The 19,397-nt window shown below is 41.3% G+C and overlaps 1 protein-coding gene across 4 annotated transcripts in view; it reads left to right on the forward strand.

The window, feature by feature from the left end:
• nrxn2a (neurexin 2a) overlaps positions 1–19,397 on the forward strand; it is a 340,805-nt gene that overhangs the window by 207,906 nt on the left and 113,502 nt on the right. For 3 of the 4 annotated variants that reach the window (XM_036587997.1, XM_036587998.1, XM_036587999.1), the window contains exon 1: positions 1,101–1,505. The exons of the other annotated variant lie outside the window; for it this stretch is intronic. In XM_036587997.1, the coding sequence (XP_036443890.1) occupies positions 1,199–1,505 (307 nt within the window). In that variant the 5' untranslated portion in view covers positions 1,101–1,198. Of the gene's footprint in view, positions 1–1,100; positions 1,506–19,397 lie in introns of those variants that run through there. 4 annotated transcript variants of the gene reach the window in all.

The following is a 19,397-nucleotide window of genomic DNA, read 5'->3' on the forward strand; positions in this document are numbered from 1 at the left end:
GCACCAGTGAGGTGTTTTTTTAATTTATTTTTTTCCCTCACCACCTTTCAGCTCCTCCTCCTCTGGGAATTGTCAGGATCCTGGCCAGTGTGTCCGTTTTCGAGGAGAGGAGGGAACAGGAAGAACAGAAACGTGGGGGGATGCAAAAGCAGCGCTAATCAATACGGAGTGTGCGTCAGTGGCTAAGAGAGAACAGCCAGAGAGAAAGAGAGGGTGAGAGAGACTCTTGGCTGCTTGCTGACCATCGTCCGGTTCAGCTCTTGCTCTCCCCTAACAGCCCAAGCTCCGGAAGGTGACAGCTTTACAGGAGGAGGAGTGCTGCGACTGCCGCCAGTGTGCGAGGACTCACGGCCAACGTGCGTTTATTTATTTATTTGCTGATTTTTTTCCCTCTGCCGCGCTGCAGCAGATTTCTCTCTCTCTCACGGCGCGCCTCTCTTTCTCTCCATCCACCGGCACCAAGGAAAACACGAGCACTCACCTTGTCCTGCCTCCGTCAGCCTGGCTCACATCTGTTTTTTTTCTTCTCCTCTCTCACCTTTCATAGCTTTTCTTTTTTTTCCCTCTGGTCCTTTTCCTCACTATCTTTATTAGAATAATCCTTTTTTCCTGCCGGGATGTTTCCTATCTCTCCCTCCGCAGTGGAGGGGCCGCCGTCTGACGGAGAGTGGTCTTAACAGAGCGTAAGCCCTACCTGAGGCTGGGAGAGAGAGAGACCCAGGGAAGGAGAGCGCAAGAGAGAGAAATAGACGCCTCCCGGTATCTGTGTCACCTGGAGCACTTCTTCTCTGCTCAATTAAGCCAGTATCGGTGTCCCGATGAATTGATTAGGGCTGCTGTGAGATTCATTTCAATGCTTTTGGGAATCACATTCACAGATGTTTATCATTGTGACCATTTTGCTTAATAGCAGACGAAACTGCCATTCTTGTTTTTTTCTGTAATTGACTATAAAACCAAGAAGAATTGCCCAAGGAAGAAGGCAGTAGATTTGCTCCCCTTTGGATTTCCAAGACTTGAATGAGACTGAGGATCTTGCTGATTCTTTTCAAGGATTTTATTGGCTCTTTGGAAACCTACTGAAAAAGCTTGAGTCTGGTGTCTCTCATCCTAGTGCAGAAATCCCATTGCATCGACGTTTTGCTGAATTGTTTCCCTGTCCTGTGGATAACGGCAGACATGGGCTTCCCTCTCTGAGATGTCTTCTTTCCAGCGGGCAGGACAGATGGGAATGGGTGGCAGGGCCTGGTGTGGTACTTCCTGCCCCAGGCTGGAGGTGCTTCTCCTGGGCTGTGAATTTGGGGGATCGGGCTGGCTTGGCCTGAGCTCCTGGTGGAGGTTAGCTCTGTCCCTGGCCCTTCTGGTCTCGTTGCCCGATAGAACGGCCAATGCCCGTGTGTCTTCCAGTCTGAGCACCACACATCACGTCCACCACTTCCACAACAAGCACGGTACCGTGCCCATAGCCATCAACAGGATGCCCTTCCTCACGAGAGGGGGCCATGGTAAGTTCTCATCCTCGCCCACACCATTTAACCATCCCAACGTTTCCTCTTCATCGATCGGCCTGTCCAGGCTTTGGACAGAGTTGATGCGATTAAGGAGCTTTATTATGTTTGGTAGCCAGCTGTTGACATCATCCTTCCCATTGATATTCTTGTCCAGGCAGGTGTGTTCTTCAGTACTCCATGCACACTGCACACATGCTTTGATCCTCGCCCCTCTTCTACTCTTCGTAGATCATGCAGGGAGGGGTCTCACGCTCCCTTTCTCTCTATCTCTATCTCTCTCTCTCTCTGTCTCTCTCTCTCTGTGCTAGCTGCAGATCTGATGGACAGATAAGTGTGAGCAAGAGGGGTATTGGCCAGATGCGCTTCGTTTCATGTTAAAACCCACAGTCTGAAAATAGCTCCCCTCACCAGGACTTTGTTATGACACCTATGTCAATTATGCCTTGAACTCTATGGAGCGTTGACAACCTGTCTTCTTATACAGCCCCTGTCATGTGCTGAGTGGCCACTGAGCATGTCATTTTTCAGTGAAAATCCTCTAGCTGTGAAAAAAACTTGGCATATACAGTATGCTTTGATCATTCTTTTTCCTAGGATCAGTTAAGGGTGAGTTTTGAAAACTGTACCAAATGAATATGTGTTGGTGCTGTTTGGACATGCATGTCGTTCTTGAAAACACAAATTATCATATGATATATATATGTTAGCATTGTTGCAGAACATTTAGTTCAACTTGGCTCCAAATGCCTTTTCATGTAATTTTGAGTGTTTTTAAAAGCTGTCAGTCATTTTCCTTTACTGCTGCTTAAACAAAAATGATAGAAAATGGAGGCGACCCATAGCAGCAACCAGTGGCCTTCCAGATCTTTTGAATAATGTTTGGTAAAATCCAGTTGATTTGATAATTATCTGTAGTATCCCATCGCTTTTTATTGAAATTATTTGTAGTAGGGGCAAATGTATCAGATCCAGATGTCACTGCAAGACTCACAATTGGATCTGAAATGAAGACTAGAGATGTTTGGTCCTCAGCTTTGACAGTAGCTTGTTTTGGGAAATAGGCTTTAAAATTGCCAGGTAAATATTTGGAAAACAGCCTTCATTTTTAATGGACAGGCACAGGATGAGGTTTTCTTTTTCTAGAGAAAATCTGAAGTTGCTGTTGTTTTGCCCAAGAGAAGGATGAGGGACAGCAGCCCATACTGGGATAAGTTATAGCAACACAGCTCTCTGTACAGAGAATTGGGGAGGGAGAACAGTGTTAAATGGTGCATTTGAAAGTGAGAGGGTTGGAGAACAGTGGTTTTTCAGCCTGGTCAGGCCTCCATGTCGGGGAATGAATGAGTCTGCACAGTAATGAGGCCATCAAGTCTACAGTTAGCAGAATCATGGCTCCCCTTTCTCACAGTCTCCTTTTTTATTACATTTGCAGTTGTCACTTGGACTAACTGCATCCACCTCAGCATTAATCTCACCTACACTCCCATTTGTCTGCTGCAAAATATTCAAGGCATTTTTCGTGTCCTTATCACACAAAAACAGGGCCCCAATTGTAAAGAAAGCCAAAGTCGAGCAGCTATGAATTACATCGCTACTGTTATGGAAAACTATGCCACAGCTTAATACAAGTGGGACTCTGTCTCACGGGTTCTGAACCTAAGAGCATAGATAGCTTACATTCTGGCGTGGTTATACGACTGACAGATACATTTAGTGACTGTATGATTCATAGCTGCCTTTCAGAGTTTGCATTGTTTTTGAGATTGTGTTGTGTTTACAAAATCCAGGACTGGAAACTGGATTCAGCGTCCGGCTTTGAAGACCTCTTCTATAGAAGAACCACCATTTGTTCACTAAAGAACTTTTCAGTGACAGTTATTTGCCACATCTGCAGCCAACGGCTAATTAACACAAACAATAATTGAGGAAAAAACATCTCAAATCCTTCTTATAATAGAAGCCAGTACTTCTAATGCCAAAGTTTCTTAGTAGAACTGAAGGTGGTTCTTCTAATATGTTGCTCCAGATAACTGTTTTGGCACATTTATTTTTAAGAGTGTATATGGATGATTGATATGTTTGATTCATGCAAATTGCAGAGATTCTGGTTAACGTTTCTCCCCCAAAGAGGCTTCTTCACATGTAGCAGCCCTTTTGCGACTGCTTGCTCTCTTTGACCAATAATCACAAGCCGCCAAATCCCATCATCCAGTACCCCTCCACAGCCAGCATGCCAGTGAGGGGCAGGAAATTGATTGAATTGATATGTAGATGAGTAAAGGCAGCATGCATGTGGTCCGAGAGATTTGAAGGAGCCATCGAGGGAAGGGATGTGATTTGAGGTAGTAGGAGGAGGGGTATATCACTCTGTCTGTAGTTGTGACATTTACACCATGTGACATCAGACGCCTCTCATCAATCATGACTCTTGTGGAAATTCTGCGGCAGCCTTCACTTTGACAGCTACAGAAACAGCTATGGTCCTTCAGATAAGCCCTTGTGGCTATGTCACGTTTATTTTATACAGAATTGCTAGGACCTTGAAAAGCTGCTATGAAATGAGCTGTCACTATCTAGTAAATGTAAAGTATATACATTTAGTGTACAGTATACATTGTACAATATGTGCAACTTTGCTGGAGAACGAAAAATGTTCTTAACTGTAACATACATTATTATGACAAGTTTTAATTCCACTTCATTTTGGACTATTTCAATGGGTCCATTCATCATGAAGTGTTCACAAAATGTAATTAGACATCATTTCTACTAAAAATCTTGTTGCATCAGTCAGTAATTAATATAAATATACACTGTAAAAGTACTATACAGTCCTGTGCAAAAGTCAGAGACCATTCATTCATTTCATTTCCAGTTAGATTAGAGGAGATTAGGTACCAAATAATCTATGTATGTAAAGGAGGGGAAAGTCAAGAGAAAATAAGTGAAACACCAGGAGTTTCCAAACCGAAGTTCAAAAAAGTATTAAAAGATACAAAAAAATCAGTCTCCACTTTTGCTTCCATCCTCCCACTGTAGAAAGGCAACTCAATGCTATGATTTGGAAACAGTGTGTAGCTGTCAAGAAGCTGTTACTGGGAAAAGGAAAGGCACAAAAAAAGAGGTGTGGAAAAATATCCTTAAACTAAAAGCCAGCCTCCTGAAAAGAATGGAAGCTGTAATAAAGACAAAGCTTAGACACACTAAATACTGAAAAACTGATATTTAGTTTGTGAGGTTTCTGTGTAATTTTTTTTGCATATATATTTTCTGCATTCTAGTGCTGAAGATGTAATTGAATTCAATTTATAGCGCACACAATGCCCAAAAATCAAATATGTCTTGTTACAAATGGCACTTCCCAAATGGCTGTGCTAATGAATCAGAGGGATTTTCTATGTGTGTTATTCTGACGAATCACAGGTGTTCAACCAGCCTGACAAATCCAGCAAGCATGCTGTGGCTGTGTCAGAGTGTACTAATTGCTGTAAATTGCAGTTAATAATCACGATCACAGTATTGCTCCAAATAATTGCCGTTATCAATTTTTTGTCAAAATAGTTCAGCCCTGGTGTTTGCACTGCACTTGACATTTGTGGAATGATTCATCCCAGCTTGCCTGCTGACCTGCATACTGCTTCAGTCTGTAGCATTCCAAAAGTGACCTTGCATCACTGTACTCATCAGGCTCTTCCTGCAACCTCTTCTCTCCTCCGTAACCTCTGCCAAAAGCCGTGCAGGCAGGCTGCCCTTATCCTGAACTCCTCCCGACCTGCTGATCCATACACATGTCCTGCTGGCTCTTCACAGCTAGCTCTGAGTATCCGCCTCCAGCAGAGTCCGATTGGCTGTGTCCCCTCCTCTGTCTCTCTCTCTTTCTCTCTCTCTCTCTCTCTCTCTCTCTCTCTCTTTTCCTCTTGCTGTCTCTCTTTTCTGTCATCATCTCCTTGGGATGCAAAGTTGCTCTTCCCTTTCACGCTAACACCCAGTGGTCCCATGTGCTGATGCAGGCGCGATGTTTGACTAGCAGCAGGTCCTGTTTGTTCGCTCAAGCCTGCCTGTGCATGTTTATGTGGGGTTCCCGCAGCTGCAGCCATACAAAATGTACACGCTTAGAAAATTGGTTCTATAAAGTACCAACACAAGTTCTTTTTGTTGCTATATAAAATCATTTTTAAAAAGGTTTTTAAAATAAAAAATAAAAATAACTATATACAGTAGGTTCACAAAAAATAAATAAAAGGCCTTATAACAATAATAATGCATGACGCAATAGAAACTACATTCCTTAAAAATAAATTGCCGAATGAAACCCAAAAGGATTCTTTGTGTGATACTGTAGAGAAACTGCTTTAATGGATGATTCTGTAAAGAATCATTTTTGTAAATAAGATGTGTGAGTGTGAAAGACAGTTAACAGAAAGTTCATACAACTTCCACATAATGTAAACATTCTGTGCCAAAGATTTTTCCTAAAACGTTACATCCAATCTAATTATGCACCTGTGTTGCATAATTAGACAACAATGTAAAAAGGACCATTTTATGACCTGCAAAGAACATTTGAAGCGGTCAAATGATTCCTTGAGTTATCATGGCTCGATATAACCATTTGCCAAAGACACCCCTTTAAGAGTCTATACAAGCCACTCTGATCTGCTCTGATCATCAAATACGAGTCCTTTCTATGCCTTGAAGGGCACACCGTGATCTATACTGGGCCTCGTGCCACGTTCTTCTCTAGTGCATAGCTCCTGAACGTGACCATGATGGATGAAGGCTGCATTGGTGCAGCAGGACCCACCCTGGTTGCCCGGCAGCAAGTAACACTATAGATTGGACGTTATCTCTGCCGACTCACCCCAGTGAAAGGCACATCCCATTACTGCCACCAAGCTCTTGTGTGTCTGCTGCTCGGAGGGGTGGCAGGGGGAAAGAAAAGGGAATAATTGATTGGCGCTACAAAATGGCGTGCTTTGCCTGAGTGCCTCATTGTTTGCTCTCACTGGCTTGAATGTTGAGCAGTAATGAGGCCGCGTTTAACCGTGACCCCTGCATTCTCCGTTACTGCCTGTGAGCGCTCGCCACAATTTAGATCCTTAAAAAGAATCAACTGCTGTGAATCTAGAGCTCCGCACACGTGGCATCTGAACTCCAGCATCCACTGACTATACTAGTCTAGTCAGTGCAATAGGCAAAGCACTTGGAGACCTGTGGACAAACCCTACTAGCTTGGAGCTATTGAGCCAGTTGCTCAGTGTGAGCTGACAGCTGTTTGATCCTGCGGTGGTTAGACTGGTGAGCGGTACCAGAGCAAGACACTTGAACCAACTGGAGAAGTGATTAGAATGGATTACGATGCTCAGCAGCTGTTACAAGTTGCAACGTGATGGAATAATGTTAAGGATTTTTGTGTTAATCTTGGTTCTGCTGGTTCTGCTAGCATGTGCACTCCGAAATAGCACAGTATCAGCATTTTATCTCCTAGCTGTATTCCCCCATTAACAAGTCCTTGGTTATATCTACCAGGCAATTTCAAGGCCTGCATTTTAAGCACTAGCTAAGAAGGGTTTCGAAGCGACCTTTAAGCGTGTGGCTTCAGCGGACGCAAGTGCTCTCTAGCCACAGTAGTAGAGCTAAAGCTGCTCACATTCCTCTGAGCCCCCTCACTGATTTCTGCCCTGTGGGGGGCTGGCTCTAAATGTGACAGAGCAGAGAGAGCCCAGGCTTCTGCTCCAGTCTGAATCACACCCAGAGGCCTCAATAAAGCGCAAGATCCATGCTGTGACCTGTGAGGGGTGAAATCACTCTCTGGATGCCTCTTTTTACACCTGCAGTAAGATCAGCTCAACCATGCCCAGGCTATCCTTGAGTGGCGAACTGAAGTTGTCATTTTTAAACTGGACTGGTACCAATGTTTCCATCCCAGTTCCTAACCAAACCCATTATTCAAACACAATACCAGTAGGAGCTCCACTCATAAAACACTATGCTAATTATAAATTCACAAGGAAATTGTGACTGTGACAAACATTGCTATTGTAGACTTTTTATGTACCAATAACATAATTGACCATCTTGTAACTAGTCATACTTCAACTGAAATGAGATTTATATCGTTAAAGTCATCAATTGTAGATGACCAGAGAAGCAGCTTCACATTTATTCTCTCTGATTAATTCTTTAAAGATGGAGCATGAATTTGCAAAGGCCATGAATTGAATATTTCCGAAACATGTGGTATTAATCAGTTTAGGAAAATTAACAAGCTATTTTATTGAGGAATCTGGAGCAATAAAAAATGCAAGAGTAGTATGCTTCTTAATTGGGCCTGGAGTGTAATAATACCAAGGTCTTTAAAAGAACCAGCTAATGCGATTCTCTTCAAGGCTATTAGTCTACAAAGACCACAGTAAACAATGAAAGAAATTTGACTCGCTCAGTTTTAGCAAACACTTAATTGTCTTAGATATTTACCCTCAACATGCCTTACTTATCTCACTGCAACAAGATACTGTAGTTTCTTGATTTTTCCAGCGGCTGAGACAAAGAGGCGTACATTTAAAAGGATGAATGAGTGCAGGACTCCTGAAAGCTCTTGGAAGCCACATTATCTTCCTCTTTCAGATGTTATTGACAACCGTCATCATTTTATATACAGGATAATTACTTTATCTGCTGTAGTGCGCAGATGTTTTCTTTTGCCTTTTATATTCATCTTTTTACTGTCTTCAAGAAATGGGTTTTGACCCATACAGCATTCAAATGATAAAGAGAAGGGTCAGAAGCAAGTTGTAAGCTAATAGGTTGAAAAGCTGGAGAGGTTTAAAAAGCTGAACCGTATGCCTGTGTGTGGAGTGTATATAAGGTTGCTTTAAAAATATATTCCTGCACAGATTACTGTTTATCTGTTAAAAAATGGAACCTGTAATGAAAGCAAATGATTTCAAGAGGAATTTAACAAAAAAATATTTAAAGACAAAATGAAAAACTGCACTTTTTCTGAAACAAAACAATAGATTTATTTGTGCTGTGTGTTTGTCCATTTAAAATCAGGTATTCAAATAGTGTGTGATGTGGAACTACATAGAAAGTGTAGACACAAACAGCTGATATTGTGCCTCACAATATATGGAAATATTTCAATAAAGATGACAGATTTGTACAGTATAAATTATGTACGTTTAGATATTCTGCTAAAAGGCCTATACTGGCTCATAAGGTTTGATATTGGTGTTTCATGCATGGATATGAATTCGCAAACAGATCACTGCTTGCATTGCAATTTGTATATGATCTCTTAGCTTTCAGCAGTTTCTGCAGTCCGCAAAAATCAGCATTTGTCATATGAGGTTAAAAAGGCATTCATTTTACACAAAACTAAGTGGGACCTGATTGTCATAGCACAACAAATAATGATAATATACACATCATAGTATTTTGCACCCATCATTTGAAAACTACTGAAGAACAAAATCGCTTTTGTGAATATAAAACTAACTTTACCGCTGACAAGACCTTCTTTTCACTTTTTGGAACTGTTAATTAATGTTAGCTCACTTAACAATTTAATGTCAGCAGAAATGTGATGTAAAGCTAGTCAAGCTGTAGAAATGAACATACTAACATATCAGAAGAAAAGGACATGCTGGATCAGTTTACTGCTGTATCTGGCGTCATGTAAAACCAGTGTAAATGCCTAATAAAAATATCTTTGTGAAAAGACTGTGAAAAGCTGCTGGGGATAAGAGGGTGGTCTTATGAGTTGCTTGCTGCCAGCAGGACCCTCAACTTCTTCGCAAAAGTTTCCAATATACATAATTCATGTGACATATTTATCATTTTGCGAATTTCGACAAAAGGCGAATGTTTGCATGTATGCGATCTGAATGCAATCCTGCTGGTAATCGCCCCTGTTTTTGATAATGTATCTGTAATATTTTTACTGTTTTTTCTGTAACTGTAACATAATATAGTTCTATGCATTCTGTTGCTACCTAACCCTGTATGTATAGATGATGTTAGGCATCTGAAGCAGCAGTAGGGAGTGAGGGTCTGATTTGCGCAGGCCCTGCATCCACCCACTCGTGTCTCCCATGACAGAGTCAAGAATAGCCGAGCATACAGTTCTCCGTCTCCAGTAGAAAACACATACACACACACACACTCACAACTATCAGGAAACTGAGGTAGCCCTTCAAGTATCCCCAGTCCTAATATCCATCTATCTGTCTGTTGTGTCTCCTCTATTTGTTCCGCAAGGTTAGCTACAGTGGCACATCCTTCATTCACTAATTGGGGACAGCGGAGTATTTCTTTTTTTTTGTTACAAAATCCTGGTTATGTTTACAAAAGTGCTGCTCCTTGTTTATTTTTAAACAACGTTTGGCAGGACGCAGGATTTCAGCTCTACAAGAACTGGTTACGGCTCATTTTGCTATTTAGAGAGATAATAAAATTATTCCTGGCAATCTCTCTAAGGATTACACAATTTCACAGATAAACGAGCGCACAGCAAGCGCGAGCAGTAATGATAATATTGGTGGCATAAGTGTGATTCATGCTTACTCACGAGGGGACTTTGCTGGAGCATTCGGCTGCCTCTCTGACTCCAGCGGGGGGAAAGGGGATTATTTGAACTTGAAAATGGCCGTTTGGGACAGCAGCACGTCGTAGCTCCTATCTGCAGCCCCGGTCCACTGTCTGAGCCTCAGCACAGGCCAGAGGAAGCCATATTAACAGGCATAAGAAGCTCTTTTGCTTTCAGGCCGTGGGCTGCTAAATTATAGATGGCTATTAAATAGAACATTGAATCCTCATTCAAACCCTTTCATAATCGTAACACATCTAGTACTCATAACATTCCTGTGTGATCTCGCTTAATAGGGCCTTGTTAGATTGGAACAGAGAGAGTGCAAAGTAAAAGGGCTGATGACATTGCATTGGAACATTTCTGTAATTTGTAACACTTCTGATAGGTAGAATCATGTTCAGGAGCTTCTGGCTCATCTTTGACTCTTAGGAGTCACAGTATAGCCAGAAGCAAAAAGGCACATGTTTGAGATTTAGGCCCAAGCGCATTTCTTCTTTTTACCCCTACCCTTTGTTTTCAAGTGTCATTTTGCCCCTTGGAACTGAGTTACATGAAGTAGTGGTTGAAATCTTCTCCTGTGTAATGGGACAACCCTTAAAATGAGAAAGAACATTGCTTCATTAACAGGCTACTAGCGCTGCTCTGTAGGCGACCCTTCCAAGTGTGCAGTGATAGCAGAGGAGCGGTAAAGTTACATTTAGGGCATCGTATGCTTTCAAAGGGAAGGGGGGGGCGCAAATGCAGCAATTATTTATCACCCACCCCTAATTCTTCAGGGATATGAAGCTGAAGTCAGCTATTCCCTAGCTTCTTGTTCGAATTTTCCCGTTCCACATTAATGGTGCAGCAATTACATTCTGGCGCCTCAGGCGTCAGAACTGCTGCATCATTTAAGGTGGAACGGGGAAATTTAGCTAGCTAGCTGAATTTCTGGCTAGCGATTTTTTATGCTTGTTATGAAGAAAAGGACCATAATATTGAACTGCCATTAAACTAAGTTAATACAATGGTTATCGTAATTTTTAACAGAGAAAATACTCACATTTGTGGGTTTCTTTGGTCGCTCATGCAGCCATCTTGCCGGTTTTTCTTTTTTTCTCATAACACTCAGTTTAGAGTGTGCCTCTGAAAAACCTCTGTTTGGTGTAGCCCTAACACTTCACCCTACCACTCTTAACGAAAAAATCAGTACACCCTACCCCTAAGCGTGAACACACAAAACAGAGGGATAAGAGCTACGTGGTAGGGGCGAGGGGTGAAATGGGATTGGGCCAAAGTATTTTTACACTTGAAGCTCACTGAAAACAACTTTCAGACAAAAGTACAGATTTTAAACTTTTAATTGATGCTGTGCTTGTGCTCAGAAGAAAAGGAGATATTTCATTGTTATCTGAATTTGTTGGAACATTATTGTTGGGTCTACAGTCTTCTTTTGTGGAGAGGGAAACTGTTGTTTTACATTTTGTAGCGATTCATTTGATATTGCTATAAACTTGTGTAATGAACATGTGTAATTATGGAATTACACTTGAGTAGTATAGTGATATAACAATAATAACTCTAATGCTATGTTTACATGAGGACAGTAGAAACACCAGTTAAATTGCGGAGCATCCTCCTGCCTTTTTGCCACCCTGAATAAACGATCAGTACTGCTTAAACATTGCTTAAGCAATGCTGTCACTATGGCAGGGTTTCTATGGCTGCATGCAATCATTGGTTGCATATAGCTATAAGGCATTGAACAGTTTTTTTGTTTTTTTTTTAAATGTAAAAACAGCATTAGAACTTCTAAGCGTTAACAACATTGAACTACATGGATGTTCCCTTTCGTAGCTATTATTAAAAGTATTGTTAGTATTAGTATTAGAATTAGTATTAGTGTAGTTACATACCTGGAGGAGGTGTCACACTGACCTGACTGCTGTTCTCTCTTTCCTCACATGTCATTTTCTTTATGCTGTGAAGCTCTTCCTGTGCACTTTGGTGCATTGGCATGATGATTTAGGGCCCATTGTTGCTGTGCTGCTTTTATGGCCCCTCAGAGCGGCTGGGCTGCTCAGCTGCTCTCATTATTTTCCATTCCATGTTGTTCTCAAGCGCTCTCCTAATTCCAGCCTAACTGCAACCTCATTATTTTCACTGTCTGCCTGCTCTGACCCGTATGATATAGATTTGGGTCTGGTCTCCCTTACTTCTAGGACTCACAGAGTATGCTCTGTATTCAGACTTGTTTTCTTGAGACTAGATTTAATCAGTGTCATGGAATGTGACCCAGCAGAACAACTGCATTGTACCAAGCCTTATTGCTTTTGTCTGTCACAGAAAGAGATTGCAAATGTTTTTTTCAGTTGTCTTAGACACGGTTTACATTTCCCTCAGCATGGGCAGGAAATGGGCGAGCTTATCACTTCCTTCTTTCGAATCGGGAGTGGCTAGCATTTCGTGTTTGTCGGGATTACAAAGCATTTTTCTCTCTTTTATCTGGAGCCACTCGGCCGGGGCACCTGCTCTTTGGAGGAGAACTCTCGAGCCCTCTTCAGAATCATCAGTGACAGTGGCGTAATCAGATCGGCCCTGTCTGGAGCCATGATTGCTGGAGACACTTGAACCACTGCAATCAGGCCGTCGCTTCATGGGAAACGCCTTAGCTTTTTCCACTGGCTTCACTGCGCTCTGACTGCACTCAATATGTGTGTGTATGTGCCTTCCAGACTCCTCCAGCCTTCATCACCTCCTTCTCTCACCTCTGGCCCCTTCTATCTGGGTGCAAACATATGCGCCGAGATGCTTCACACTATCATTTGACCCGCCTCTCTCAAACAGAGACTGGGCATATTATCAGACGCTTTGGAGAGGCTTCGTTCAGCGATCAGAAAGCACTTCTAAGCCTTAACGCTTATGCGAATACATATTTTTTAGGCATATGCCTACAACACTGTCAGAGCTGCTCTCTTCTTTCAGTGGTGGTTTTTCTCTGGACTGTGTTTATCACATTTCCTAATTATCCACATCTCGCAGGAAGAGGCTGGTACGAAGCACTTTGTGTTGGTTCAATTAATTACATGGTGTAATTTTACTGGCGGACATACAGCAATACTGTCAGTACTCAGAGGCAATTACAACTGCAGTGTTGCACAAGGAAAACAGCTTAATTAGATCACCCCTACCTCCATATGGTTCGTTGTTTTAGTTCAGCTATATGATCGCTCATAAATATCTTGTTGTTGGGCATGCTATAAGTGCTCAATAGAAATGATCTAAAATCGTTTGGAATAAATTGTGTCATTTCAAATTAAAGAATGACTTTTGGTTTTGTTCCAAAAAAATGACATGCAGTACATGTGACAAGCTGCAGCTTTAGTTACTCTATTCAGGGGTGGAAAATGCTTAAGCAATTGTACTTAACCGTTACCACATTTAAGTAGTATTTTGGACCATTTGAACTTTCGTTAATTACATTTCCAAGTGATTATATTTGGTTACTCATTATGCTTTTACCAGAGGTTCTTAACCTTTTTCAGAGTGTGCCCCTTTTTTAGACTTGCAACCCCCTCACCTTTCCTTTCCCTAATCCCACATACACCAGTAAACACTTACAGAAATTACAGGAAAGAATAATCAAATAGTGCGTTTATTCACTTGATAGGATGACTAGGCTTGCATTCCTTAGCTATTGCTTTGACATAAACCAGGAATCTTTAGGCTTGCATTGCACTCCATCGGTCTATAAGTCTATAAGACCATCCCTCAGTAACAAGCTCACCCAATAGAAATTCATAATTGACATACAGTTGTGGTCCCGAACTGCCGCCTTGCTGTTTTCTTCACGGGGGTGGAGCAGAAGTCAGACAAGCGGTTTCTGATGTGAGTGGGTTTTATAGGGAACGTATAGTTCAGTAAAAGGTTAGCATTAGCTGATGAACTAGTTTGTTTTTTGCAACTGTGAGTACTAAGCACCAACATTTCTCTGTTTTTTATTTCTTGGTTTAGTATTTTTTAGAAAGATGATACCACATCCAGTCAAATTAATGTCAATGCTAAGCAACAGAAACTGCCCAGAACTATGCTAGTTCATTGTTGTGCAAGTTTTTGACTCCATGTTTTCACTTTTAACCCTGTCAAACTGAGCATCTTGTCGGCAATGCATTCTGTTTTCTATCCCAACATAAAAGATTCATGAAGCTTCCTTCATTTGCTGGATGCACTGTGATTTTTCCTTTCTTTGTATTTTTACATTCTCTGTATTTTTACCACCCCTGCTGTTAAACAGTTAACTGCTAATACATCAGGTTTCACTTCAGTCATTTTCCACAGAGAGAGATGGAAACAGTAGAGAGTAATGTGACAGAAATCAGGGAGTGATTGTGATGAGAGAAAGAGATGCAAAGAAACATAGACAGGATACTTTCTCATCCTTGCTCATTAAGTAAGCCCTATTGATGAGCTCACATTGGCCGTTACTGGTGAGGCTCGTGCTCTGGGGGACATTTTGTTTACCATTTGAAAATTAGAGCTGCAGGGTGAACGTGCCATGCGCTAGCATGGCAGTAATGGAGAAGCTTGCACATGCTACTGTACTGAACTGCTTTATGGAGGATAGCTACTGGCGGGTGCCTTGGGATGGTGCCACTGAAGCAAAATGGATGGGGAAGATCATGCAGCGTAGCTTGGCAGATTAAAATGGCCTATATTGTCACCAATAAAAAGTAAACAGAAGTATGATGCAGAGCTATGGGTTTAACGGGTTGCCGTCGCGAATGGTGCGGTTAAGAAAACAGCAGAGTCTCAAAGGATACGCTGCCCGAAGAATAATGCAGAACTCTGAAGACTGTCAAAACCCTCAAATTAAAAACTCTTCTGCTTTGCAAATTTGCATGCCGGCAGTAAGTAATTTTCTCTCTTCATGCTGGCCGCAGCCCAGCTCATTTTCGAAGTGTGTGCGCGTAAAAGAGTTAAAAATGCCTCTCATAACGTGCAGACTGTAGAGTGAGACTGATGAAATCAGCAGCAGCCTGCTAGCATGTGTCAAGCCACGTCCCAGTTTGTAACCTAGCAACCATTAGAGAGTGAGGCGAGACCAGTCTCCTATAGCTTACTGTACAGGCAGGATAACCTGCACAGCCCTGCAGTGGAAGATTTAATCCTGTTCTAATTTTACCACCTTATCTCTAATTGAACTATCTATACTCCGCTCACACCTGCATCCTTTTTATAGGAAATGTCACACAAGCCTTATATAGGTAGTTGGCCAAAATGGCATTTAACCTAATGAGGAATTGTGGCGATTTTTTTTTTTTAGAGTCGCTACATAACGTCAAGTTTCCAGTTTAAAATGCGAGCAGGACTGTGATGTAGCAAATTGAAAATAAGCAGGCTTGAAATGATGGTGATGAATTTATTACCGTACTAAATAACTATGACCACTCTATGCTAACAGTTTGATGTTTCACATTTTAATAATTTTCATTAAAATAAAAGTGTTGTATTCCAAAATGCATCGTAGACCACTTTCAAGGTCTTTTCATGATATACATTGTTGGGAGTGGGCTGTAGACAGTGCTATATAATAAGCAATACCACCTTTATTTGAGAAATAAAACTGTATTTAACATTATATCAGCTGTTATTTTTTCTAAAACTGTCCAGAATTCTCAGAAATAGGTATGTATCATTTTGGAATGAACTGACTTAATTAAAAGCAGACTTAATTTAGGTATTTTGACTGAAACTGAGAATTTCTCGTTCAACCTTGAGCTTGTTCAACTTCACAACAGTCTCTATGAAAGAATACATTTGTGAGCAGAGCGTGGATGAGTCAAATTATGTGGTTTTTATACTTGTCAAGATAGTGATGCCTAAAAATCCTTGATGTCTTGGCTATTATAGCTGCAGTGAATGAAGTGACAGATATTCTCAAGAGGTTTGAAGGGACCTTCTCAGCAGGGCCTTGGATTCACTGGTTACCGCAGCAACAGACCCCACCTGACCTAACCAAAGTTTCGTTGGGTTTTTTCACCTCATTCTTTTTCTCCCTGGCTTGATTATGCAGTATATAGTGGGAAGACTGTTTCACCGGGGTTGTTTGTCCATGTCTCCCTAGCATTTCTGAAATACACAAGAGGAATGTCTCGTGTTTTCTTTCCTCTATGCCTCAGGGTCTATTGGTAAGGCCACAGCAGAAAGTGAAATAGTTTCATTGTTATTGAGAAGATTTACTGAAAAATCAATGCGGTGCTTTTTTAGTTAGGCTGACTTTACCTCACCCTGAAGTGGGTTTCTCGATTCCTTTAGGATGTTTTTTTTCCCCTCCCCCCAATGAACCATTACAAATTGCTCTTAAACGATTTCAGTTAAGCTGCTGCTTATATCTAATTCAAACCATGTCATTTGTTTTTGAGCCATAATTTATAACAAGTGAAAAGGATTCCAAGCTCTTTTATCCCAAATGTCATTTCTTTGCTAGATAACCAGGCTGGGGGCACGCTTCTCTGAAAATGGGGAAAGTGGTGCTCTGTCTGTACGGTTATTAAAGTAATGCGATTTCACAACTCCTTCTCCCACGTTGCTTTAACTTTGATTCGATGAATTTCCTCACACGGCTCCAAACGCTATTCATTTACATTTTTTTACACCTTTAATTGAAAAGCACGGCCGTCTTCGGTTTGGTGAAAATATCCATGTATTCTCCTCATTACAATTCGACATGTAGAGTCTACCACTGCGGCCTTTTGAGCTGTGCTGAAAAACGCAAATCTAATACTATTTGTAACATAATAAAAACAACTACAGGAACAATAACACAGTTGTGAGCTGCTACCCCGAGGACAGCTGCATGTATTGCGTTCAACGAAGCAAGGGACCGTTGACAGAGGCTTTAACCAGTAACAGCGCGCTGTTGAAAAGACAGGGGGAATGGAATTCCATTACGCCTTCTTCACTGCAGAAATAGGACTGAACCATTGGGTGGTCTGCTGCTTCTACCTTAAATTAACCATTCGACATTATCACACCTTAGAATGCCAGTATTTGTCGCTATATCTGCTAATTTTAGTTTTTTTTTTGATAGATTTGCCCAGTTTGTTCCATCTTCACTCTGAGCAGACATTTTGTTGCCAAGAAATAAGACAAGTTCTGTTCATGATATTACTGGCACTGTCTCACTGCTGATGCAATACTTATTCATGCTGTCTCTGTATTTAAATCATTTGCACAAGTGAGGGCCATTAGGAGAATGCTATATGACGAGCATTATTAGGGAAATAATTTAGTAACTGTGGCCGGTGAGTCATTACCCTGCATAAGCCTTGACAAAAAAGACAGCTCCAACTGCTTTGAATGTCAAAATACAGAATAATCTTATTCTCTTAGAATGTCCAAATGCAACAACATGACTAAAAGTTGTTCACATACTTCACTGCTGTGCTTTCATCTCTCCTACACGAAGACCAGAACCTCAGAGTGATCATATTTCTCCCTCTTCCTCAGCCTTGCTGTTTTTAGCATGAATACAAAAAAAAAGTGAAAAAGATATGTGTTTGAGCTAAGGATGGTCAATATGATGACAGTATTACAAAACCTGAAAACATTTTCACAGTACACACTTCATTTTTCTGAAGAAGTTGTAATATAGAAAATGTAAAACAGCAGTGTCACACCTGAAAAGTGCACATCAGAGAAAAAATGAAAACAAGTCTCCTACATAAAAAATCACTTATTAGAAAACAAACTCAAGCCTGATGTGTTACATGAACAGTCACCCCAAACTCGGTCTGAACCTGACCCCATATTTTGTCAGGCCCCATCGGGCCCTGCTCAGGTAGCAGGCCTCTAATGGAGATAGGGCCTTAATAAAAGATATGTGTATTTAATGGGAAAAACTAAAATTAAGGTGGGGCATGAAGTGAAGAAGACTAGCTAACTCTGTTTTGCTGCTGTCAGTGGCCAGCCTGGTGCTTTCTGTTTTTGTCCAGTTTTACTCTTTAACAGGACTTGTTAATAATATATTGCTTACTTTCTTCAGACCATGTGGTCTGATGACACCTGTTCACAGATCCCCAGTGCATGTGGTGGGGTCTGTGAAGAGGCTTGTGGCTTCAGCTCATATAAACTATGTTTTTCCATTGTGGCACATCCTGGACCAAGTTGTAAAACCTTCTAATCTCATATTTGACCTTGACTGTCAACAGACTTCTCTCTGATCTTGGTCCCCTCAAGCTGATCAGTCCTAAGAGTATTTCTCACCAACATGGTCTCTTTTATGGCATTAAGCCACTCAAGCCTTCTCTCTTTTTTTCTGCTGCTGCATGCTATGTCGCTAAAAGCATGAGGCTATTGCTATCAGTCCTGTAAAAGAAAGCCCCAACCCCTCCAGTGGGTGTGTGCTGTTAATACACATCACGACAGGTGCCAGTATGACTCTGTTTGAATATGACTCTGTTTCTACGTTTTATGTGCACATCAAAGACACAGTGTCATTGATGCGAAGCACCACTCCTATTACACATCAAAGGCTAGTTGAATGCTAATAGCACCCCTCTGTGGAGAGTCTATTAAACTTGAGTGAGTGAGTTACAAGCCATGTCCATGAGGCTTTCCGTATCTAAAAAAGGATACACCACACTACCATAATGCTATGAAAACTAAAACTACTAAATGAATAATCATTCAAAAAGGCATATTGTGACATAATTTGCATGATAACAATAACATATCCTCATATTGCCCTGCAACATACAGTTTGAAAGGGAGGGGTAGACAGAATACCTGGAGACAGAATACCATTTCATTTATGCATTTTTGATATGTTTGATTGTTAGGTTGTAGGTTGTAGGTGGTTGTTTTGCATATGTTAGACATAGTGTGGCTCCCTAATAGTCATATGGCAGTGGAGAGGAGATGATAAGGGGTTTATACTCAAACACAGGCAGACACGGCTGTGACAAGGCATAAACATAGATTGGCAGTCAAACAGAATGAGAATAGTTTTTTACCTACCTCTTAGAGGCAGAAGTAAATATTATATAAATAAACTGACAAGATATTGCATGGAATTAGCTTCTTGCTCAAAGCTCTTAAGACACAAAGGATTTGTGGTATGTAGCCTCGGTGCCATATATGTTGATGCAATTTAACCCTTAGTTTTACTCTCTGGAGTTAAAGGGATGGCATAACTACATCTGAGGTGCTACGTCAAGATCCTGCAGATCTGTTTTCCCACAGTTTTCAGTTCTTCACTGATCTAGCACTGATGCTGCTGACTAAAGTACTTGAGTTGATCTGATTATCGTGTG

The sequence above is a fragment of the Colossoma macropomum genome, unplaced genomic scaffold (assembly GCF_904425465.1).
Source record: "Colossoma macropomum unplaced genomic scaffold, Colossoma_macropomum, whole genome shotgun sequence".
In the NCBI taxonomy this organism is placed as follows: Eukaryota; Metazoa; Chordata; class Actinopteri; order Characiformes; family Serrasalmidae; genus Colossoma; species Colossoma macropomum.